The 24310-nt window shown below is 45.3% G+C and overlaps 1 protein-coding gene and 2 non-coding genes across 3 annotated transcripts; all 3 read right to left on the bottom strand.

Annotated features, from left to right (window-relative positions):
• Positions 1 to 11083: 11083 nt before the first annotated feature.
• Positions 11084 to 22669, bottom strand: rps7 (ribosomal protein S7). The gene is made up of 7 exons (XM_042333418.1): positions 22613 to 22669; positions 21216 to 21297; positions 20819 to 20890; positions 14260 to 14403; positions 14099 to 14163; positions 12234 to 12384; positions 11084 to 11204 (listed from the first exon to the last, which is right to left on the bottom strand). Exons 2-7 carry the CDS (start codon positions 21288 to 21290, stop codon positions 11127 to 11129), a joined length of 585 nt encoding a protein of 194 aa, XP_042189352.1. The 5' UTR covers positions 21291 to 21297; positions 22613 to 22669; the 3' UTR covers positions 11084 to 11126.
• LOC121848605 lies at positions 11776 to 12019 on the bottom strand. Its single transcript, XR_006084982.1, has one exon. It is a non-coding gene; the product is annotated as a small nucleolar RNA SNORA73 family (small nucleolar RNA).
• Positions 15379 to 15598, bottom strand: LOC121848604. The gene has a single exon (XR_006084981.1). It is a non-coding gene; the product is annotated as a small nucleolar RNA SNORA73 family (small nucleolar RNA).
• Positions 22670 to 24310: the final 1641 nt, after the last annotated feature.

Below are 24310 nucleotides of genomic sequence, written 5' to 3'. Positions count from 1 at the left end.
TATACTATTCCTGTGGCTCAGTGGTTAGAGCACTCGCCTCGCAAGCGAGAGACCTGGGTTCAATTCCTGCCAGGGTGAAATATTGGGCATGTTTCCTTACTCTACACACCTCTGTATACCTAGCAGTAAGTCGGAACCCAGTTGTTAGTCAATTGGCAGATCTCTTTTCTGGGAATAATAATTCCTTAAAAAAATATTAGTCACTTAAATCCACCTCTGTTTGTGGATCACTGCTGTGCACAATTGGCTACTACGTTTCGCCCACAAAATATACAGTCAATTCACTTTACCAGTATATTCTGTTAAGTACTTTGAGACGTCTCGAAGATGTGATAAGGCACTGTATCAAATGCAAGGATTATTCTTATTGTTTTTGTTAACTGATCTAATGACCTCAAGAGAAGAGAAAAGGAAGAAGAAAAGGGACAGAGGGTGAGAAATTCCTCTAGTATGTTAGTATGATTTTCTCTCAATGATGAATTTCTCCACTTTAACCACACACTGAACTGCCTTAACTGGGTTATGTGCTAATGCTTGCTTACTCTCTGGGACATCCTCCCAACGTGACAGGTACTTTACATATGTAGTCTGTTGTTTTATGAACATTCTGTGACATTTGTCTAAGGTACTGTTAGCTCGTGTTGTGTTGGCAGACAAGTGACTTCTTTCGCTTATACTATGGGAATACATATATGAGAGTGAAGGGAATAGAGGGATAAGGGAGAGGGAATTAGGACTGGTGGAGATTCACGTGGAGTATAAACACCGGCATGGACTCATTGGGCCAAATGGTTTGTTTCTATCCTGTAACACTCTAAATTTAAAAAAAGTCAGACTTTATGTTAAGATAAAGTCAGATTTTACCGACCAGCAGAATTTCTTATTCAGTCCATAAAACATCACAGCAATGCACAATTCAGCTACCGTCTGCATCTCACAATTGTTATTAAGACTTTATTTGTCTTGTATTAAAGTCAAATGAATGTTTGTTATATTTCTATGAGAAGAGAATTTTAGAAACCCCTCCTGAAGTGAAAGTCCCTATATAAATGCAATTTGGTGTTGTGCTTTTTGTGACTCACGGAGGTCGGTGATTAAATAGTGTATTTTGCTATCACTTGGTTGAGAACAAAATCAGGAAACCAGTGAAAAAGGGCACAAAGGAAAATATAGCCTATAAAATGCAACTGCATAGACCTTTGGAATTGGAACTAATTTGTATTCAGCGCACCCAGCAACAAACACCCATCACCCCAGACACCCCCACTGAGAGCCAATCATCCCAGACAACTCCACCTAGCACACTCGTACCACAGATATCCCACCCCAGTCCATCATCCCAGACACCCTCATCCACAACCCATCACACTTCCAATAAACTAATAATATTGAATTTGATACAGAGCATCAGAGGGATGTTTCCAACAAACTCACAAATAGGTGTGCCGTGCAAATATGAGTATTGAGATCACATGCCCAACAACCTAATTTTTTAATTGCTAATCAAAAATGCAATTTTGCCACATCTGGATCCCCAATTTACCACATGTGGCTAGTGGCTAATGTATTGGACAATCCTGTTCTACATGAGCTTCCACCCTTCCTTATCCTGTCTCCTGTGCCCCTCTAATCCTTTCTCCCTCAAGTATGCCTTCCAATCTTGCTGTCTTAATGCATTTTATACGGTTGATGCACATATTCCTATCAAACTAGTACATTGATTGCATTGGCTGACTGTAGCACTTCTGTAGACTGTACATTTCCTTCCGATATACCTTGAAGACATCAAGACACCATCATGTGTTAACCTGGCTCAAGTGAAAGCACTCTCGACTCTGAGTCAGAAGGTTGTGGGTTCAAGCCCCACGTTGGGGCTTTGAACTCATATAGTCTATGCTGGAGTTGGAGGTGCTGTCCATTGGATGAGACGTTAAATTGAGCTCTTGCCAGCCTGTTCAGGTGGACTATTCAAAAAGAGCAAGGAGTTGTCGTGGCCAACAATCTCCCAGGTAAAATTTGCACTGTGTACAAATTAGCTACTTTGTCCGTCTACAAGATACTCAGCCGCTAGACTTTAAAGAAAATTGTGAAACTTTGAAATGTTTTGTTGATGTGGTAAGTTATATAAATGCAAGTATTATTATTATTATTATTGTGCAATTCTATGTAAATGATGGGGTTGGGACTTGGTCAGTATCAATTTGAGGCGAAAGTCAGAAAAGCTTGATTTGGAATAAATCAATTAAATTGATTAAACTGGAATGAAGAAGTCGACCTGTGATGCAGGAATACCCATGTTTCTTTCCTTGACAGAAAGAGCTAAAGGTTACATGACAGTTCTTCAATTACCGCCTTCCCATGGGAAACTATTCCTGTCCTCAGCTTTAAACACAGGCAGGCGTTTTATCTACAATTGCAGCCTCCCAGCTGATCTCCTGTCAATCACGCTTCTCGCTTTGCTGTTGAAATCCAAATGTAATCCTGAGAGACTGGATTGCAGCTCCTATCAGGCAATTACCTGCAGCAAATGTGTTCTTCCGTGGTGCAAAGTGGGAAACAAAGAGAAGTAGTGCTTTGGGACACACATCACAAATTTACGGATGCCGAGAAAAAGCCTGGCAGCTGGACCCTCGCACAGAGAATGCTACGTGTTGAGAGTAGACCAAAAAAGAATGAGAAAATAAGATTGCACCATAGATGTGAATTCACTGAGTGCCATTCAGTAATTTAGTATAGCCACGGGAGGGCACTCTTGTCTAATACCAGGACCCAACAACCCAGTTGCCCAACAAATCTAGTACAGGGGAGCAGTGAATATATGATCTTTACAACACAGAGCACAATAAATTAATATTATTCCCCGGGGGACATGTTTAATTCAATTTTTTCCCCAATAGAAATCTAATTCTTGTATTCAAATTAATTTGCCCATTTAAATTGATGGAGAATACACCATAACCAACTTAAGTCTTTAGAATATTTGGAACAAGACTAAAATGGAAAGCGCAGTCCTCTTCTACGCACTCCTGCCAGCTCTGAAAACTGGGATCAAGTCCAGATCCATTGTGTTGGGACTCTCAATCTTAATCATACTTAAGAGTGTTCCCATCAGCAATCCCATTTAGAGATCAGGAGAGTTAGTGTGAGAAATGAATACAGACTGCGCCGAATGCTCTTCTTTGGCACTGCAGTTAAGGAACTTACACCCACACTTGCAGCCACTCTGCCACACTATCTGGACCTCCCATCTGTAATCTTTTGATTCGCACTCTCTTTTCAACCAAGAATATCAGTTGTCTCAGTTGGAAGCACTCTCGCCTCTGAGACACAGGTGGTAAGTTCCAAGTCCCATGTCACATTTTCGCGTGTGAAACGTTCTATAGTAAACTCCTGATAACTCGTCACTCCAAGGGACAAGGACTCAGTGACGAGTTATCTGGAGTGGCTAGGCATAGATCCTCCCGGGCACGGATACTCAAACACATTGCAAAAGTCTCGACTCTATTGAAGACAGGGTGGGAGATGGGGTGAAGGCCACGGCACAGCCACCCAATACACCAGAGGCTTCTGGAGTGCATCTGAGCATTCGCACCCAAACTCCACTGAGTGACCCCATCCTGAGTGACAGGATAGGGCGTGAAATCTCTGCAATGCAAGACACTATCTTATAGGATCCGTTATCCAAAGTAAGCACTTAAAAGAATTTCTAGAATACAACTTTTAGATTCCGGTACCTCACTGGTTAGGGCACTCGCCTCGCAAGCGAGAGGACCTCGGTTCAATTCCTGGGCAGGGTGAAACTTTTGGCAAGTTTCCTTACTCCCCAAGCTTCTGTTTACCTAGCAGTAAGTAGGAAGTGGCTTGTTAGTCAATTGGCGGATCCCTTTCCGGGGGTAATAATCCCTTCAAACAAATAAATAATAAAAATAATTTGGTCACTCAATCGACGACTGTGGGACACTGCTGTGTGCGTTCGCCCACAAAATATAGTCAATTCATTTCACAGTATATCCTGTGAAACGCTTTGAGATGTCTCAAAGACGTGATAAGGTGCTATATCAAATGCAAGAATTATTAGTAGTATTATTATTATGTGTTAAGAAGAGTGACAAGTAAAGCTGTGTCCCTTATTAACATTTTGCATGGGAAGTAGTCGGGATATTGACAGCAACGGCTACTTAAGTGGTACTGACAAGTTAAGCCAGGGTCTTGTGATAAAGAGTTTACTCTATATAATACCAAGCTCTTATTGTAACTGCATATTTTAACTGGTAAACCTGACCTCTCTCCTTCTCCCCCAACCAAAATCCTAACTTTGTATTTTGTAAGCTGCTTTTTAAGATGCTCACAAATGTAAACATTTTTNCCAAAAGCAATTTTACTGCAAAACCAATTTGACATCATGTTTATGTCAGCACTGCTGACAGAAAGCACATGTTTTGAATGAGTTTTGGTTCAAGTCAGATCAGCTGATATTAAGCAGGTTCTACATATAGCTTTGAGAATCTCTCCTGGCCACACACCAGATAACACCAGAGTTTTATTCTTCAGATTCTCCCTTTTCTTGAGGAAGGAGAAACAAGAGTCAGATGTGCCTGCAATCCAAATGACCCGAGCTAAGATAATAGGTCCAAAATTCCTCCTGATCATACCCTGTAAGACTATTTTGCCTTCAAAAGCAAATAGAGTCTTCATTTGGAAGACAGCTTTCCTAAATTTCTTAAAAAAAGAACCAGCTTCCAAATGTAGACTGAAATTAAGAAATGTTCACAACTGTGCACAGTCTTAGATTTTAAGTCAAAATGCTCTTTCTTAGGCTGTATTGTTAATGGTGGTCATCCTTCATCTTTACTCTGACCAGGTAAAACCACACAGCTTGCCATCGATATCGCTGTCTGGCAAGCTTTCCCGCTGCTTCTGCCTCTGGCCTTCCGTCTACTACCCCCTCCCCATCTCTCCCTCACACCCTGGCCCCTACCCAGGAGTCCTGTAGCTCAGTGGTTAGAGCACTCGCTTTGCAAGCGAGAGACCTGAGTTCAATTCCAGGCAGGGCGAAACCTTGGGCAAGTTTCCTTACTCCACACGCCTAATAATAATCCCTCCAAAACAAAAAAATAATAAATTGGTCATTTTCAATCTACGATTGTTTGTGGGACATTGCTGTGCGCAATTGGCTGCCGCGTTCGCCCACAAATATACAGTCAATTCACTTTACAGTATATTCTGTGAAGCGCTTTGGGACGTCTAGAAGACGTGAAAAGCGCTATATCAAATGCAAGGATTATTATTATTACCCATCCCTCCCTCCACACCTTCAAACCTGTCTCCCACGTCTCTCTCACCAGCACTGTAACCCGCATGAAACCGACCACCTGCTCCCTCGACCCCATCCCTACCTCTCTCCTTACCTCCCAGTTCCACCTCCTTGCCCCTCTACTCACCACATCATGCACCTCTCCCTACCCAATGGTACTGTTCACACCCCTTAAAAATGGCTGTCATCACTCCTATCCTTAAAAAACCCTCCCTGGACCCATCTCTACTCTCAAACCACTGCCCCATCTCCAACCTCCCTTTCTTTCCCAAGGTCATGGAACAAGTCATTGCTTCCAGCTTTGCTCCTTCTTTCCTGCCACTCCCTTCACAAATCCCTCCAATAAATCCCTCCGCCTACAGCACAGAAACAGCTCTGGTCAAAGTGACAAATGACATTCTGTCCACCTACGACCAGGGCTCCCTCTGCCTCCTCGCCCTCTTTGACCTCTCTGCTGCCTTCGACACCGTCGACCACTCTATCTTCATCCACCGCCTCTCCTCTCATCTCAACCTACACGACTCTGTCCTTGATTGGTTCAGATCGTACCTCTCACACCGCCTCCACTTCATCTCCACAAACAGTATCTCCACTAGCCCTCGCACCGTCTTGTGTGCCGTTCCTCGGGGCTCTGTCCTTAGTCCCCTCCTCTTCAATATCTATATGCTCCCTCTTGGTGACATTATCCGCAGACATGGGGTCAAGTTCCACATGTATGCGGATGACACCCAACTGTACATCTCTGCCTCCACCCTTGACTCTAGGATCACTGCTGTGCTGACAGAATGTCTGTCAGACACCAAGTCCTGGATGAGAGCTAACTGTCTACAGTTGAACGTCAACATGACCCGGCCCTCCTGATTGGCTCACGTCAACACCTCCATATCGTAAGGCGCTAACAGCATCACCATCCATGGTTGCACATTCCACCTTACTAAGACAGTCCAGAACCTTGTTTGACTCTCAACTATCCTTTCTACCCCACATCCATGCCACGACACGTTCTGCCTTCCCCCACTTCCGTAACATCATCTGTCTCCGTCACTGTCTCACACCACAGGCCGCCGAAACCCTCAAACACGCTTGACTATGCAAACTCCTTGCTTGTCGGCCTCCCCAACTCCTCCTTTCATAGGCTGCAGATCATCTAGAACTCTGCAGCCCATGTCCTCTCCCGCACCAGGATCCGTGACTATCACTTCCATCCTTGCCCGACTCCACTGGTTTCCCATCACACAGAGGATACAGTTCAAGATCCTGGTTCTCACCTTCAAAGCCCTCCAGGACCGTGCTCCATCCCGCAGTCCCTCTGTCTCGCCCCCTCTCTTGCCTCCTTCAAGACCTGTCTCAAGAAGACCTCCTCTTCGACCATGCTTTCGATCACCCTGCTTCCCCTCCTGCCCTCCACCCTCCCCAATCCCAACCCCCAGCTCGGGTCCGAAACACTGACTGTGCAGCACCTTGGGACGTCCTCCCATTGTGAAAGGTGCCATATAAATGTAATTTTATTGTTACTTGTCCAGCTAGGACCATCCTACCCATCAGGGCTTTGGGTTGTAGGGTTAACAGGAGCTGAGTGGAAGGATTCCCTACCCTTCGTGACTGGTGTTCCCTTCCAAGTCCCGCCGATGAGTCAGGCTGGCTGTGCTGTCATCAACAGTGCCCTGGAATACTGCGAACCGGCCGGGAACCGGACTACCGACCCCTGTTCGGGTTCAAATCCCTGACTGTCCAGCGCCTTGGACGTCCTCTCATTTTACAAATGTAATTTTGTATTGTATCATATCTAAGATGGGGTGCAATTTCAGCTGTAATAAGTTTACAGACAACTAACACATTCTCAGATTTGTTACACAAATGATTGATGACTCCATGGGAGTGACTTTTCAAGCCATTATTGCAGTTGCTAATCCAGACCTTAAAACAAGGCGCTAACATCAAACAGATTTACATTAAAACTGGATTTAGACTGTTCACATTGAAGGCACAATCCTATCTGTTCCTATTTTGCGAGCATCCAAAAAAAAATCAAGGTTAGGATTTCAATTGTGGGCAAGAGGAGTCAATAATCTTCTAATTCGGACAAGTAGTGACTCACCAGCAGTGTCATCCTATTACTTTGAGCTTGATTCAAACTGAAGGAAATGCTTTCAGCAGGCTACTTTATAGTTGACTGGACATGCTTAGTTAATTACTTGGTACATCAGCCGGGCTCACTCTCGCCTCTGATTCAGAAGATTATGGATTCAAGCCCTATGTTAATAATAATCCTTGCATTTGATTATAGCGCCTTATCACATCTTTGAGACGCCTCAAAGCGCTTCACAGAATATGCTGTAAAGTGAATTGACTATATATTTTGTGGGTAAAACGCGGCAGCCAATTGCCCATAGCAGTGTCCCACAAACAGTCAGGGATTGAGTGACCAAATTATTATTTTTTTTCAAGGAATTATTACCCCTGGGAAAGCAATCGGCCAATCGACTTCCATCTAGGTTCCTACTTACTGCTACGTTAACAGAGGTGTGTGGAGTAAGGAAACTTGCCCAACGTTTCGCCCTGCGGAGAATCGAACCCAGGTCCTCTCGTTTGCAAGGCGAGTGCTCCAACCACCAAGCTACAGGACTTAGCTGCTGGGACTAAAACTTACATAGTACACCGAAGCTGACACTTCAATGCAGTGCTGGAGGATTGTTGCCTTTTGAAGGTGCTGTCCTTCAAATGAGATGTTAAAACAGATCCCGTCTGCCTGTTCAGGTGGACATTAAAGATTCCATGATCTTATTCAAACAGAGAAGGAGGGATTTCTTCCTGGTATCCTGGCCAACAATCCCCCCTAAAAAAAATTGATTGTTTACTTCATGGGTGTTTGTGCAGCATCGCTGTATGTAAATTGGTTGCCGTTTTCATCCACAAATAGTCACTCCGCTTCACAGTAATTCCTGTGAAGTGCTTTTAAGACGTGCGCCCGACATAAAAGGCGCTACATCAAATGCAAGTATTATTATTATTACTACAACAATTTGCATTGATATAACGGCCCTCGTGCAGGGTAGCATCCCACAGCACTTATTATAGATGAAACTATAGAAATTAAGGAAGCCATTACTGTATTATCATCTCTCTCTTCCCATTCTCAATCCACGATTGTTTGTGGGACACAGCTGTGCACAATTGACTGCCGCGCTCACAAAATACATAGTCACTACACTTGAAGAGTGTATTCTGCGAAGCGCTTTGAGACATCTCAGTGATGTGATAAGGCACTATATCAAATGCAAGGATTATTATTATGATAACCCACTGCTGAAACTCCGGACACAATGAATTGTAGTAGGATGAAGACATTCGTTTTTAGTTGTCATTTCTTACCTGCAAGCAATCACATTAGACATAGAATTACATTAATTCTTATTGTGTTTGGTTGATGCATTTAAGTCAACTGAACTTCCAGCTGCTAAATTGGCTACAAAGCCATTTTTTAAATTCAACTCTATTCTTTCTCCTGCGCTCTCTTTACATGTTCCTAAGCAACAATGCTGAGTATCAATTTTCAGACAGTCTACGTAGCACAGCACCCCCATCAAAGTACTATTATGTGCATATATATGTGCAAGTGCAAAATATATTCCAGAGATACAAGCCGCTGAAATGATTTCAACCTACGAGTTCTGTAAAAGTAAAATATGGGACGTTTATGCATGGGCAAACATTTCGTTTTAAAGAACTATTATTTGGTTTCAAAATCTTTCAGCATTGGTCATATCACGATTAAATATTCATCTGGTGCAAGCTTCAATATTGAATAAAACTCTCTGGAAAATGTTTTCCACATAATTCCAAAATCTTGAACTTGGTATAATAATCATTTTGTTTGAGAGAGCCCCTTATCACATCTTTGAGACATCCCAAAGCTTTTCACAGGATTTTTATTGTAGTGACTGTGTATTTTGTAAGTAAGGTTACCCAGTTTCCTTGAGGCATGAATCTTACCAGTTGAGAGGTATTCACGAACCTCCAGAGGTGACATCTATAACAAAGTGACCTAAAAATAGAGGTGTTCTATGAAGAAGGTACTACTTAGTGAAGTGACAAAGCCCCTCATGTTTATTTAGGCTGCAATAAAATAAACACAATAAATACAGCTTTATTTGGTGTGTGGCTTAATTTCTTCTAGCAAAACGGTAACAGGAACAGCAGCGTGTCCCAAAGTGCTGGACCGGGATTGGACCTGAACTGGGGGTTGGGATCAGGAGTGGAGGACAGGGACTGTAGGGGTAGGAGGGTGACCAAAGGCATGGTCAAAGTGCAGGGTCTTGAGAGGGCCTTGAAGGAGGTACGGTGACTGTGGGACGAGTTCCAATGAGTGGGGGCAGAGAAGCTGAAGGCCCTACAGCAGATGGCGGGGCAGCCGGAGGGGGACATGGAGCATGCCGGAGCTCGCTGAGGGATGTATCCCTAAGCCCTTTTACAACCCCCACCCCTTCCTATGAAGAGATGCAATTGTTGTACAATCTATACATCAAATGCCTGCCTAAATGAATTATTGCCCAATTGACAAATTTTGTCAAAACTAGTGTCAGCTAACCACCTCATTAACCACAAAGCTAGGAAAGGCTGTATTCCATAACTTCACTGATAGTTGATCAATAGGTGTGATAGCTGACACCCAACAGCTGGGTTATTGCGTAGATTGACTGAATGTGCCTCGAATGGGTCTGTATGCTTTACAAATATCAGACAACAATAAAGGCTTTATTGTATCAATAGAGGTTTGGTCTTAATGTAACCACTCAAACAAGATTTCCACTAAAATGGAAATTCACAGCGATGGTTTATCTGCTTTAAAGCTGTTTAATTAGAAACTATTTTCAGATTTTCTGGGATGAATGGGAAGAGGGGTGGGAAAGAAAGGCAAGTGGTGTCTCTTTGGAGCTCAGATGGCTGAGACACAAGGCGTTTGTAACCAGAATGTTAGAATCAATTCAATGCTCTGTGGCGGTCTCAGTAGTCCAGTGCTGCTGACGACAGCTAGCCTGGCTCATTATCAGGATTTGGAAAGGCAGTCTGATCAATGGAGGCTATGACTCTTTCCATGCAGTTCCTGTAAGACCTGAAAGCCAAAGCCTTAGCTTATAGGGAGATCCGACTAAATAAGCAGCTGGAAACTTGTCAGACAATAATAATAATAATAATCCTTGCATTTGATAAAGCGCTTTTCACGTCGGGAGGACGTCCCAAAGCGCTTCACAGAACACACTGTAAAGTGAATTGACTGTATATCTGTGGGCGAACGCGGCAGCCAATTGCGCACAGCAATGTCCCACAAACAGTCGTAGATTGAAAATGACCAATTTATTATTGTTTTGGGTTTTGGAGGGATTATTATTAGGTGTGTGGAGTAAGGAAACTTGCCCAAGGTTTCACCCTGTCTGGAATTGAACCCAGGTCTCTCACTTACAAAGCGAGTGCTCTAACCACTGAGCTACAGGACTCCACGATACTCTCAATAGCGAGCTATGCAGTTTTATCTTGTTAAACTCTAGCAGAACCCCAGTGCACACTTTGGGTTTCTGGAGCTCTCAACAACCTGCATCAAATATTACCTGGAATTAGGTAAGCAGAGTGCATCCCACCAGGGAGAGTGGCCAAGAGTTCACGAAGGAGAAACCGGTCAAGGAATGCTTTGGTGGCTTCTATAACAAGGTGTTAAACATTTTATCACTTGGAAACTATCTTAGAAATGAACACATAAGAAAACAAAAGATATGAAGACATGTCTAAAACACTTTATTCAGCCATTGCATAGACTTTACAGTTGGAACTCTGGAAATTCATAAACAACATCTTTGCCAGTTAGTTTCTTGTAGACTGCAGAGAATGTATCAACCTGTAAAATAAATCATAACATTAGAAACCCATTTCTCTAAAAGTCTCTCTTCCCCCCTCCTCCACCCCATAAAAAAATAAGTCAATTGTGTCAAATTCCTTTTTGAGGACATCTTAACCCCCAGGTCATAACAATCCTTACTTAAAACAGCCAATCTTCAAACCACACTACTATTAAGAGTCTGCACACCAGTCCATTGGGAACCAAGTAAAAGGCTGAACAAACCCTCTTGGAAACCTTGCAGTCTTTCAAACCCAGACACCAAAGGAGACAGGGACATCCATTATAATTCTGACACCTATAAAGCTGTGTGCGATTGAGGGGTATATAACTTTCTATTTGTCAGATTTGACCAACGATGGTCAATATTAGGCTCTTGAGCTGTAAAAGAGCTACATATTCCCAGTGTCATCAAAAACTTGCAAAAACCCTTTTCTGCATGCACATTTGGCTCCCATAAGTTTAAGTTTTCATGAACAGCAGAGAAGAGGCACAATTAAATTATTTTCAATACTACCATCTTCACAAAATAATTCAGCATTCTACAAATGCAAACATGTATTTTGCAATTTTATTTTTTCGAATAGGTTCACTTTAAGTACTCAAGTGAATTGCTCTGTGGGGTGGTTTACAAAGATGCTGAGAAGGTCTAGGAATATACAGGATGGAGTCCTCACCAGCCCAACGGCTGGGAATAAACATAATATTCAGCGTAGTGGAATAGGACTATATGTCACTGTACTTGTAGGCACTACGCTCCCACACACCACACAGACAGAGCCAAAGAGAGCAACTTCTCTGGATACCCACTTTGGAATTTTTCTGGATTTAATATTCAGACAAAGGGCTGCAACCCACTACTTTTACAATCCTGGGTCTAACTTGTAGCATTTGAAATTATGGAAACTGAGGCTTGGAAATTGTGTTCAAATACTAAATTAAAATCTTTATAGTGAGGGAGCCCATGGTGGTGAACCATACAATAGCTTCAAAGCTTTATAAATGCTGTGGGTTTAATGTGTGACTCACTTTGTGCTCGACATTGTTCTGCTGTGCCTTGTCCAAGTGGACCTTGATGAGCCTTGTACCATCCAGTTTGACACGAATTCTCTTGCCCACAATCTCACTAGGGAAAACCAGATCTTCAAGGATGGCATCATGCACTGCAGTCAATGTGCGGCTGAAAAATAAAAACACATTGTCAACCCACAACACAAATTCACTCAAGAAAGTTAATATTGAAGCCATGTGAAATTGATTGCTCAATTTAATTTGCCACAGCCATCAGATAGTTGTGTTTATAAGGCAATGAGTGTTTCTTACTTTCAACAGGCTGTGTTACATGGTTAAATAGCTGTCTCAGAATTTGTCTTCCTTTCTAAATTAGCTGCATTCCAAGATTCAAAATTGCTATTGACCCAAGCTGTGTGAAAACTGAAACTGTACAGAGAAAATCCATTGCTTTATTACCGGAAAGGACAAGATAGGCACATCAAAATTCCAACGAAGACAATTTCATTATAATGAGAGAACTTTTAATGCTGAAGAGCAAGGCACATTTCCAAACTATAACCAATCGATCATGTGCATGGTACACTTAAATCAATTTAATTTCAGATCAAAATGGAAAAGAACCATGTTTTGCCTCAAGGATTTGGTCAATACTGCTTGTAACTTGGGAAAAAGCACTAATTTACTTCAGATGGGAAACTAAGGAAGCACCTGAACTAAATCACATTTAATGAGCTAGCACCAAGTTAAACTTGACGTAAGGATGCAAGTCGCAGGAACCTGGGAACGGAGCAGCAAAGAGCAGACCCAAATGGCTGAAAGCCCTGACGCTAATGGTGCGGTGGACAGAGTGGGGAACAATATACGAGAAGTTGGCACTAAGTTTTAAATTAAAAAAGTATGCTTTATGGCTACACTTTCCTTTCACCAATTTCTCCTCCCTTAAAAATACATTAATGCTTTTCCCTCCTAGTAAGGTGAAGTTCCATAGGCACCAGCCACTTTCCAGTACCTTGTTCAAGCGGCAATATTTTTTTGCGAGCCTAGACAGCAAGTTCACCTCCCTCAATATTCACACAAACCACCTACCAGCAAGGGGCTGCTAAATAATAATCAGAAACAAGAACATTGGCACAACCAAGACAACTGAGATATTGTACATCTCATGTCAGGGTAGAACAAGAAATCGAGGTGGAACTTCCTGATCTACAGTTCAGTTACCACTGAAAGAACCCCTAATACTTTTTTTTAAAAAAACAAGAACTTAAAACACAAGCAAGTAGGGGAATGAATTGCCAAAGTACTTGCTAGTCCTGCCACCTTCTAGTGTCTGACACTGGAGTAACAAGTGATACAGGAAGTCTCTCATCCTCATGTAATTAATTCACAGGTTATAAAGGGAAGAAAGGCTCCAAATAGTGCCCAGCACTATATATAAAACATATAAAATGTTTCCCGACAGGCCAGCTGAAAGCAATTTCAAAGTTAATCATCCTTTTTTTAGAAATACTGATAGTGAAGCTCTAATGTTGCACGTTCTGTCACCAAACCATACACAGATCCCATCATTAAGTTAAGCCACTCTTAATTATAATGCAACCCGCAACAAACCCCAAAAAATGACAAAAAAGGATTACTGGAATTGAATAATGTCAACCAATACACAATGAAGCTTTTTAAAAAAAATAAAGTTACTTTTACTTCTGGCAATTGGGCTATACAGTTAATATCCTTGCATTTGATATAGCACCTTATCACATCTTTGAGATGTCTCAAAGCACTTGACAGAATATACTGTAAATGACTATATTTTGTGGGCAAAACTAGCAACCTAGTTTTGCATCACTTTACAAGTTGCGTAGAACCTTTGAAACAAAAGTTACCTTCTGGGACGTCGCTGCTTACACTTTAAACGGCTTCGCCTGGTTGGTCTTGGCAGAATCCTTCTCTGTATATTAAAACAAACAACCCAAAAGTAAGTTTACCCAGCAAAAGATTGGAGCAACAAAATAGCATACATTTCATGGAAAGCTTAACAACTTACCTGTGCAATGAACACAACATGCTTGCCACTGAATTTCTTTTCCAATTCCCTGACAAGTCGCACCTGGATCTTCTGGAACGACTTCAGCTGGGGCACTGGAACAAAGATGATGATTGCTTTTCTGCCAGAAGCAACCTCAATTTCCTGTAAAACAGAAGTTGTGAAATTCAAAATGTCAAATGATCCCCTGAAAATTGATTAACGTGACTAAAATGCTTCATGTTTTTTCGTATTTCTGCAAATAGAACATCTCACTTGACATTATTTAAAGCAAGACTCCCAAAAGGTTGGGGAACACTGAAATTTGCATGCCAGGATTCAGACATGCTAACTGTAGGATCTCCAAAACTCAAACCCTACCTGTAAAATATACAAAAACACCTTTATACAAGGATATTTCCCCCCACTCCCAACAGCAAAAATAAATTTGAAATAAATTTTAGATCTGACAGTCTCATTAAAAACACCATTGGGTATAGTAGAGAATATCCACGCTAACTGAGACTGGTCCCAGTAGATAATAAATCGCCATAATTTGATAATACAAAATAAAATTGTTAGTCCTAACCAAAATAAATCTTCAATAAGGGTTTTATAATGTCCCGAAGTACCACATTGTGCCAGCCTTCCTTCTCTCCTACCTTTCATCCCTCTCTCGCGTGGGCACACACAAAACACACTCTTTCTCGATCTAGACATAATACACACTGTAAAGGTCTCTCACAGATTGCTCAATAAATTTACTTTTGCACGGTTGGTTCAGGCATGCTGGCAAATCACAGTCCTAATAACTCTGCCAACATTTGAATTTTCTATGTCCCAAGTTGGGAGTCCAAGTTCATTTTTGATTTCAAGATCTATGTGGACAGTTGCTGTTCTACTGCATTTCTAAATACATTAAACTGTATAAGGATGTTATTTATTTTTAAAAAATTACACTGGTAGTCAATTATTATCTGAGAATTAGATTCATATAAAAAGATTGACTGAAAGAATATGAAATTAAAATATCACTCCTAGATTTTCTGCAACGTAGGCTTATTACTAGACGATGCGTGACCTTCAAACTACAGTGTCATTCACAGTACTAAAGTTGTAATACAAAGTTTGAACTGTTATGAATGTATCCTGCATGGTTTATCTTCTCAGTAATTGTCAGAGACTCTGAGAAGGTCTAGGAATATACAGGATGGATCCCCACCAGCCCAATGGCTGGGAACAAACATAATATCCAACGTTGTGGAATAGGATTATACATCACTGTACCTGTCGGCACTACGCTCCCATACGCCACACAGACAGAGCCAAAGAGAGCAACCTCTCTGGATACCCACGTTGGAATGGTTTCCACTTCACAATGCATTTTTTTTAAAAATGCTTAAGACAATTACAGAGCATCCCTGTTATAACACCAACAAGCCTGAGTTGGTATGCTGTGGAGTTCTGGGTGACCTGAAACTTGTGCAAATTAGAGTTGGGAACGTGAACAGGCAGGAAAAGTCAAGTCTGAAGATGAGTCACTGCTGAGGGCTATGACTGTCTTAGGGATTAAACAAGGACCGAAGCAACCCATAATAATACTTGCATTTGATATAGTGGTTAATCACATCGTTGAGGTGTCTCAAACCGCTTCATAGCATATATACTATAATGACTATTTTGTGGGCGAAACACGGCATTAATGTTCGGGAGATGAAGGAAAGCAGGCTCACAGACTAGATCAAAGGCATTGTAAGAGGTCCCATCCTTTGCATGAGACATTAAACCAAGGTTCTGTCTGCCTGGTCAGGTGGAGGTTAAAGATCCCGTGGCGCCACTTGAAAAGGGAAGGAACATTCTGTTGGATCCTGGCCAGCAATCTCCCAACAATTCATTTCTGGAATTTCCATGTGTGGGCGGGATGTATGGAATTTAATTTGGATACTCTTAAGCATGGTGATGAGTTTGTGTCAGGCACCTGTCTGACCACCCCCCCAAAATCCCCCAAATTAGATTGATCAATCTACGACTGTTTGTGGGACATTGCTGTGCGCAATTGGCTGCCGCGTTCGCCCACAAATATAAAGTCAATTCACTTTACAGTATGTTCTGTGAAGCGCTTTGGGATGTCCTCCCGACGTGAAAAGCGCTATATCAAATGCAAGGATTATTATTATTATTATTATCATCCACTTCATGGTCACTGATTGACATTGCTGTGCTCAAATTGAATGTTGCATTTGCCCACAAAACACAAATATCCTCCCAACATGAAAGGTGCCATACCAAAACCAAGGATGATTATTATAACACTGCAAGTGATTGCAAGTGCAGAAGAACATCCCGTTAAATGAAGCACAGTAAAAATGCCGGGAAAAGTAAGAATGGAATTAGAATGTTTGGAGCCTCAGATATACCAAGAAGGAAAGATCATGAAGAAGGACGGAATGACCAATAATTCTCCCCACACAATTGGCAAACTTGACCAGGTTTCCTAGAGATGACTCATGGTTAACATTCAAGCGCCGCTCTTTCAGTTTCAAACAGCACATCCTTCTAGCAGGAGTTTTTGGGGTTAGCCATGTATGACACATGTAAAAAAATAATAATCACAATCACAGCATGTAAATCTGAGCCTAGCTATGCATGCCACTGACAAATTGAAATCCCCCTGGTCTGGAAAAGTGTAAGCATTCCCCTGCTTACCCAATTCCAACAACAACTTGCATATATATAATATATAGATATAGAAAGAGAGAGAGAGAACTCCTCATACATGGCAGAGCACCCCAGAGCGCTGGACAGTGGCAGAGCACGATGCCGAGTAGGGGGGAGGTGACCGTAGGCGCTGTCAAAGACGGAAATCTTCAGGCACGATCTGAAGATGGGGAAGGAGCAAGGCGGAGGGATAGAGGAAGAATGTTCCAGAGTTTTGAGGTGTAGTGGCTGAAAGCGTGGCCACCAATGGTGGAACGGAAGTCATGAGGAACATGCAGAAGGCCGGAGTCAGTCGAGCAGAGGCAGCGGGTTGTGGGTAAGCAGGTCGGAGACGTATGAAGGTGCCAGGGCATGAAGGGATTTGAAAACGAGTGTGAGGATCTTGAAATCGATCCATTCGGCAGAGGGAGCTGGTGGAACCTGGCTAGGACAGGTGTGGTAGGGGCACAGAGCTCAGTACGGGTGAGTATGCAGGCAGTGAGGTTTTGGATCAGCTGGATTTTGTGGCTGGTGGAGCTGGGGAGACCGGCAAAGGGGGGATTTGAATAATCTAGGTGGGAGGTGACAATTCCAGAAGGCATTAGGTGAAGGATGTCAAGAGCTTGGGAATTCCATGGAGTGTTTCAGGGGACTGCTGAGTTAACCAACTAAAACTGCATAACTTGCCACTGAGAACACCTCTGGCAAGGCTTCCTTCTCTTGTCCAGTTTGGACAACCCTATTCACACAAAATGTGCAAGTGCACTTCCAAAGTCTTCATGTCCGTAGCTTGCACATACCCCCCTACCCATTGATCATTGGTTCTACAAGTTGGAATAGTGGAGCCTCAGCAACAATTGCTTATCGCCCTGCACACCAATCAACGTAGATAAAAAGTGTGCTCACAAACCCAGCCTCCAGGGAATGCCTTTAAGCAACTGTCATCCCCAGTTTCCTAATCAGCTATTGAACTGGTTTCCTACAGCATGATAGGAACACCTATCTGTGACAACTTGTAATGCTCCAGTCACATTGATCTTCTAGAGGTGTTCCAGAGTTTCGGGGCATAGTGGCTGAAAGCACGACTTCCGATGGTGGAACGGAGGGTGTGAAGTACAAGCAGGAGGCAGGTGCCAGTCGAGCAGAGGCGCCAGGTGGTGGATTGGGGAATTAAGAGTTCGAAGAGGTAGGGAGGTGCCAGAGTGAAGAGATTTGAACACAAGTGTGAGGATCTTGAAGTCAATACATTCGGTGATGGGGAGCCAGTGGAGCCTGGCCAGAACTTGTGAAATAAGCTTCTATGTTACAGTTCAGAAGTTTAAACTTGGGCACCAACAGGAAAAGCTGCCATATTTCAAATTTCTGTTATTTTTACATTGGCCTCTGGATTTCCAGAGCACTTGGGACAAAATTACATTTCAATGTGCAAAATCTGATGTGATTGCATAAGTATCAGATGTTTCCAAATGTAAGAATTATCATTGACTTTCAGCAGCCTTAGTTAACTGCAGCAGAAACTAGAAGATTAACCAAAATTTCAGGCAACATTGCAAACTGCCTTTTCCCAGTTCAACTGGTTAGGATTATTGAGACCATGAAAATAAAGTTCTGATGTTTTGTACATGCACAAATCTCTGACATCATTCCACTACAAAGATCATGACATTCATTGTGTCCATTCACCCTGGTACGACGTGAAAGGCGCTATACAAATGTAACCTTGCTGTTGTTGTACAGGCACTTTTCATAACTGAGTTGGATCTTCTCAATGCAAAGGCAATAGGAGATCAAGACCACCCTCCTTATGGGTAGGAAAGTGGGTTCTCATTGGAGTTGATCAGGCACTAAAGTGACATGCTTGGCAAAGGAACAGCTTAGCCAAGTCTGTGACAGTTTCAGTAGTCCAATTCCTGAACCGGATGGGACACAGTGCTGCAGGGGATCGCTGATGACAGACTAACCGTCACCTCTGCACCTTTAACTGGTTCCACCAATCAGCCAATCAAGGTGGATTCCAGTTGCTGGATATACAGACTTGTGTGCACGACCTCCAGATAACGCCTTCTTGCAGCTGTCGCCCCAAGCCTCAGAGTTTCCTCATCAGCTATCTGCTGGACATCTGCCTTCAGCGTGTTGCGAGGTTCTTTACAGGATGGCTTGTGGCCTGCTGGCTACCTCAATGTTCTTAAGATCCAACTCCAATGTTGCGTACCAGACAGCTGCTTATTCCAATTATTGGGTGTTCAATTGTGATACCCCAAGCCAGTTACAATAACTACAAATTTATTTTATGCACTACAAGTTTACATTTATAAAGCATTTTTCACATCTGGAGAATACCCCAAGGCTTTTGACAGTCCCAACTTGGCACTCAAGCTGGAGGCAGCAACGACAAGATTACATTTGTATAGCGCCTTTCACATCGGGAGGATGTCCCAAGGCCCTGGACAGTGTACAGCATTTTAGACCCGAGCTGGGGGAGGGGGATGAAGGGAGGTGGCCGATAGCATGGTCGAAGAGGAGGGTCTTAAGGCAGGACTTGAAGGAGGCTAAGGAGGGGGCGAGGCAGAGTGACTGGGGGATGGAATTCGAGAGGTTGGGGGCAGAGTGGCTGAACGCTCTTCCGCCAATGGTGGGGCGGGTGGGTCGGGGGACGTGGAGCAGGCCGGAGCCGGCTGAGCGGAGGGAACGGGCGGGTTGGTAAGGGGTTAGGAGGTCGCAGGGGTAGGGTGGGGCGAGGCCATCGATGGCTATGTATGTGAGGACCAGGATTTTGAACTGGATCCTCTGAAGGACAGGGAGCCAACAGGGTCAGGAGAGTGAGGGTGATGGGGTCACTGAGTTTGGTGCGGGAGAGGACACGGGCTGCAGAGTTCTGGATTATCTGCAGTCTATGGAGGGAGGAGTTGGAAAGACCGACAAGCAGGGCATTTGCATAATCGAGCCAGAGGTGATGAAGGCATGAACAAGAGTTTCAGCGGTCTGAGGTAGTGGCAGAGTCGGGCGATGTTACGGAGGTGATGGAAGGCAGAGGGGTCATGGCTTGGATGTGGGGAAGAAAAGACAGTTGAGGGTCAAACAAGACACCGAGGTTCCTGACTGGCTTGGTGAGTTGTAGTGTGCAATCATGGAAGTTGATGCTGCCAGAGTCTGAGGTGCTGAGGTGCTGAGGCGCTGGCGCGAGCCAATCAGGAGGGCCTCAGTCTTGTTCACATTCAACTGTAGGAAATTTGCCCTCATCCAGGACTTGTTGTCCGACAGACAGTCTGTCAGGACAGCAGTGGTCCTGGAGTTGAGGGTGGAGGCAGAAAGATAGAGTTGGGTGTCATCTGCATACACGTGGAAGTTGACCTCATGTCTGCAGATGTCACCAAGGGGGAGCATGCAGATATTAAAGAGGAGAGGGCCAAGGACAGAGGGGTGAGAGAGTGAGAGAGATAAGAATCGAACCAGGCAAGCGCAGATCTGTGAAGATTGAGTAAAGCGGAGCATGAGGATGGAGTGGTCGACAATGTCGAAGGCGGCAGAGAGGTCGAGGAGGACAAGGAGGCAGAGGGAGCCCTGATCACAGATGTTCAGCAAGGGTAAAAGATGACAAGGAGGAAGGTCTTGAGAAGGAGCTTGAAAGAGATTCAGTTACACTGAAAAGTTTCACACAATGGATGTCTTGCTATTTGTTCAAACACGTAAAACACTGAAATTCAAATTCACCAGACTTGAAAACAATAACATTAGAACCCCTTTAAAATCACTCTTCGGCATGATTTAATTTGTACGGTCAGCAGAGAAATTAGTTCACACTAGGTTAGTCCATTCCTTGCCCCAATAAAACACTCAATTTTAAGATTGCACGTTGTTAGAAATTGGTATACTGTATATATACCTTAGCAGCAGTGATATTCAGCTCCCGCAACTGAGCCTTCAGATCAGAGTTCATCTCCAATTCCAGGAGAGCCTGTGATATAAGGCGAAATTAACAACATTTCAAAGAATAGATCAGCATTATTTGATTTACACAATATAATGTACCAACGGTGAATCACAAATGCAAGTTGGAAGAGCAATTTCAACGGTACAACTTTCCAAAGGTAAGGTCTACAGCAAAGCACGGGTATTATTTGAAAGGCAAATACAGCAAATCAGCATTTTATAAAAATTACTGCAAAATAATCATTGCAATCTAAATAGCAAGACTCTGCTGCCAGAGACTTAACGCGAGTTTAATTAATATACAGATTAAACCGAAGTCTGGCCATCAAGTCACTCAATTATTATCGTACCTGTGAAATGCCAGACTCAAATTCGTCCGGCTTTTCGCCATTAGGCTTCACGATTTTGGCGCTGCTACTGAACATGGCCTATCTGGACAGTGAGGAGAGGGATAGAGTTAAGAAGTTAAACTCACAGCGGCACGAATGACGGATCAGCTCGTAGCCAATCCTTGACCAAAAGCTCACATTGAGGGTTACTCTCTCGCTTTTCCTCTTCCCGCACAAAAAAAAACCCCACCACCGATATAAGTAAGAGCTAAATGGGTGGAGGATCTCTGCTCTGCTCTCATCCCACCCATTGCTTTGCTCACACACACACAAAAAAAGCACAACAGGTCAACTGAAACTGTACATCAGGCAGAGAGGGAGAGGGAGAAGGAGGGGGAAGGAGGGAGAGAGAGGGAGAAGGAGGGGGAAGGAGGGAGAGAGAGGGAGAAGGAGGGGGAAGGAGGGAGAGAGAGGGGGAAGGAGGGAGAGAGAGGGGGAAGGAGGGAGAGAGAGGGGGAAGGAGGGAGAGAGAGGGGGAAGGAGGGAGAGAGAGGGGGAAGGAGGGAGAGAGAGGGGGAAGGAGGGAGAGAGAGGGAGAAGGAGGGAGAGAGAGGGAGAAGGAGGGAGAGAGAGGGAGAAGGAGGGAGAGAGAGGGAGAAGGAGGGAGAGAGAGAGGAGGGAGACAGAGGGAGAAGGAGGGGGAAGGAGGGGGAGAGAGGGGGAAGGAGGGAGAGAGAGGGGGAAGGAGGGAGAGAGAGGGGGAAGGAGGGAGAGAGAGGGGGAAGGAGGGAGAGAGAGGGGGAAGGAGGGAGAGAGAGGGGGAAGGAGGGAGAGAGAGGGGGAAGGAGGGAGAGAGGGAGAAGGAGGGAGAGAGAGAGGAGGGAGAGAGAGAGAGGAGGGAAGGAGAGAGAGGGACAAGGCCTAGTTGGAGGGGAGGTGTTAAAAACAGCAGCTACAAGGAAATAAGAGTATGTCCTGTCCCCCCCCACATGCAGACACTCACACTCTCTGCACGGCCAGGCCAGGCCAGGCCCGGCCCAGCAGCGGGTTGGTTGGTTAGTTAGTTAGTTGGTTACACGCCGAACTTTGCAGCCCGTTAAACGGATTGCTGCGCGAGCTGTGGGTGAGCGGCGGCGCGTGGCGCGGCGCGGGCCCGGGCCCTGCCCGGCAGTCAGTCCCTCCCCCCCTCTCTCTCACACACACACACACACACACACGGCTCCTCACGCCGAGCCTCGGCGGCCGCCTTCATCAAACCTCGCCTCTCCCCCGCTCGCCATCCGCCCCCCGGGCCCCGCTAATCTGAGCAATCCCGCACCGACGAGCCGCGGCGCGCGCCCGACCGGGGGCCCTTGAGCCGATTTCCAGCCCAAAAGCCGCCGGGAATCACCGGCGCCCGAAAACCTCCATCAACCGACCTCAGACAGCGACGGCCGAGGAAGAGGGCGAACTCTCGCGAGACCTGCTCTTAAGCCACTTCGCTCGCGCTCTCCCCTCCCCCTCCCCCCCCCCGCCAACCGCCGCCGGCGCGAGGCATTATGGGACGGAGCTGGGCCAGCGCAGAGACCACGTGACTTTACCATCTCCCCCCCACCCCCTCCCCCTCTGAAGACCTTTCTCTTTGCCCCACGTACCCCCCCCAACCCCCCCCCCCCCCCCACCACCACCGCCATCTCTCTCGGCTCCAACCCCTCCAGGATCCAACCCCCTGCCTCGGTTGCAACATCCCCACCCCCCCCCCCCCCCCCGGGGTCTGACGCGCAGCCGCGGACGGAGTGACCAAATTGTTATTATTATTAATTATTATAATTATATACAACAACAACAACAACAAGATTCCATTTATAGAGCGCCTTTCACGTCAGGAGGACGTCCCAAGGCGCTGCACAGTTGGGTCAGGACCCGAGCAGGGGGGAAATGGTCCGGGGAAGGGAGGGAAGGGAGGGAGCAAGGAGGGGGAAGAGAGTCGAGAGGGGAGCTGAAGGCTCGGTCAAAGAGAAAGGTTTTGAGACCGGCCTTGAAGGAGGAAAGGGAGGAAGCGGCGAAGGCACTGGGGGATGGAGTTCCAGAGCCTCGGGGCTGAGAGGCTGAAGGCCCGACCACCGATGGTAGGGCGGTTGGGGCGGGGGACGTGGAGCAGACCGGAGCCAGAGGAACGGAGGGTACGGGCAGGTAGGTAGGGGGATAGTAGGTTGGAGAGGTAGGAGGGAGCAAGGCCGTGAATGGCCTTGTAGGTGAGGATGAGGATCTTGAAATCAATCCTCTGGGGGATGGGGAGCCAGTGGAGGCGAGCGAGGGTGGGAGTGATGTGGTCCCGAAGCCTGGTGCGGGACAGTACACGAGCTGCAGAGTTCTGAATGACCTGCAGCTTGTGGAGGGAGGTGCCGGGAAGGCCGGCGAGGAGAGAGTTCCCATAGTCCAGCCTTGAGGTGACAAAGGCGTGAACCAGGGTTTCAGCAGCGTGAGGGGTGAGGTAGTGCCGTAATCTGGCGATATTCCGGAGGTGATGGAAGGCGGTGCCAGTTGTGGTGCGGATGTGAGGGAGAAAGGACAGCTCAGGGTCGAACAAAACGCCGAGGTTCCTGACTGGCTTTGAGAGGTGGAGAGTGCAGCCTTGGATGCTGATGGTGTCAGCGCCTGAGGTGCGGAGGCGCTGACGTGAGCCAATCAGGAGGGCCTCGGTTTTTCGCACGTTGAGCTGAAGAAAGTTGTCTCTCGTCCAGGACTCGATGTCGGACAGGCAGGCTGTCAGGACATCGGTGGTCGTGGAGTTGAGAGTAGAGGAGGAAAGGTAGAGTTGGGTGTCATCCGCATACATGTGGAAGTTAACCCCATGTTTGCGGATGATGTCACCGAGGGGGAGCATATAGAGGGTGAAGAGGAGGGGACCGAGGACAGAGCCCTGAGGGACACCACATGAGACAGTACGGGGGGTGGAGGAGAAGCCATTCGTTGAGACGAAGTGAAGACGGTGGGAAAGGTAAGAGCTAAACCATTCAAGGACAGTGCCTTGAAGGTTGAGGTGGGAGGACAAGCGGTGGAGTAGGATAGCGTGGTCGACCGTATCGAATGCTGCCGATAGGTCGAGGAGGACGAGGAGACAGAGGGAGCCCTGG

The sequence above is a fragment of the Callorhinchus milii genome, unplaced genomic scaffold (genome assembly GCF_018977255.1).
Source record: "Callorhinchus milii isolate IMCB2004 unplaced genomic scaffold, IMCB_Cmil_1.0 Scaffold3, whole genome shotgun sequence".
NCBI lineage: Eukaryota > Metazoa > Chordata > Chondrichthyes > Chimaeriformes > Callorhinchidae > Callorhinchus > Callorhinchus milii.
The sequence above is the reverse complement of the archived record's forward strand: the minus strand, read 5'-3'. Positions and strand labels throughout refer to the sequence as shown.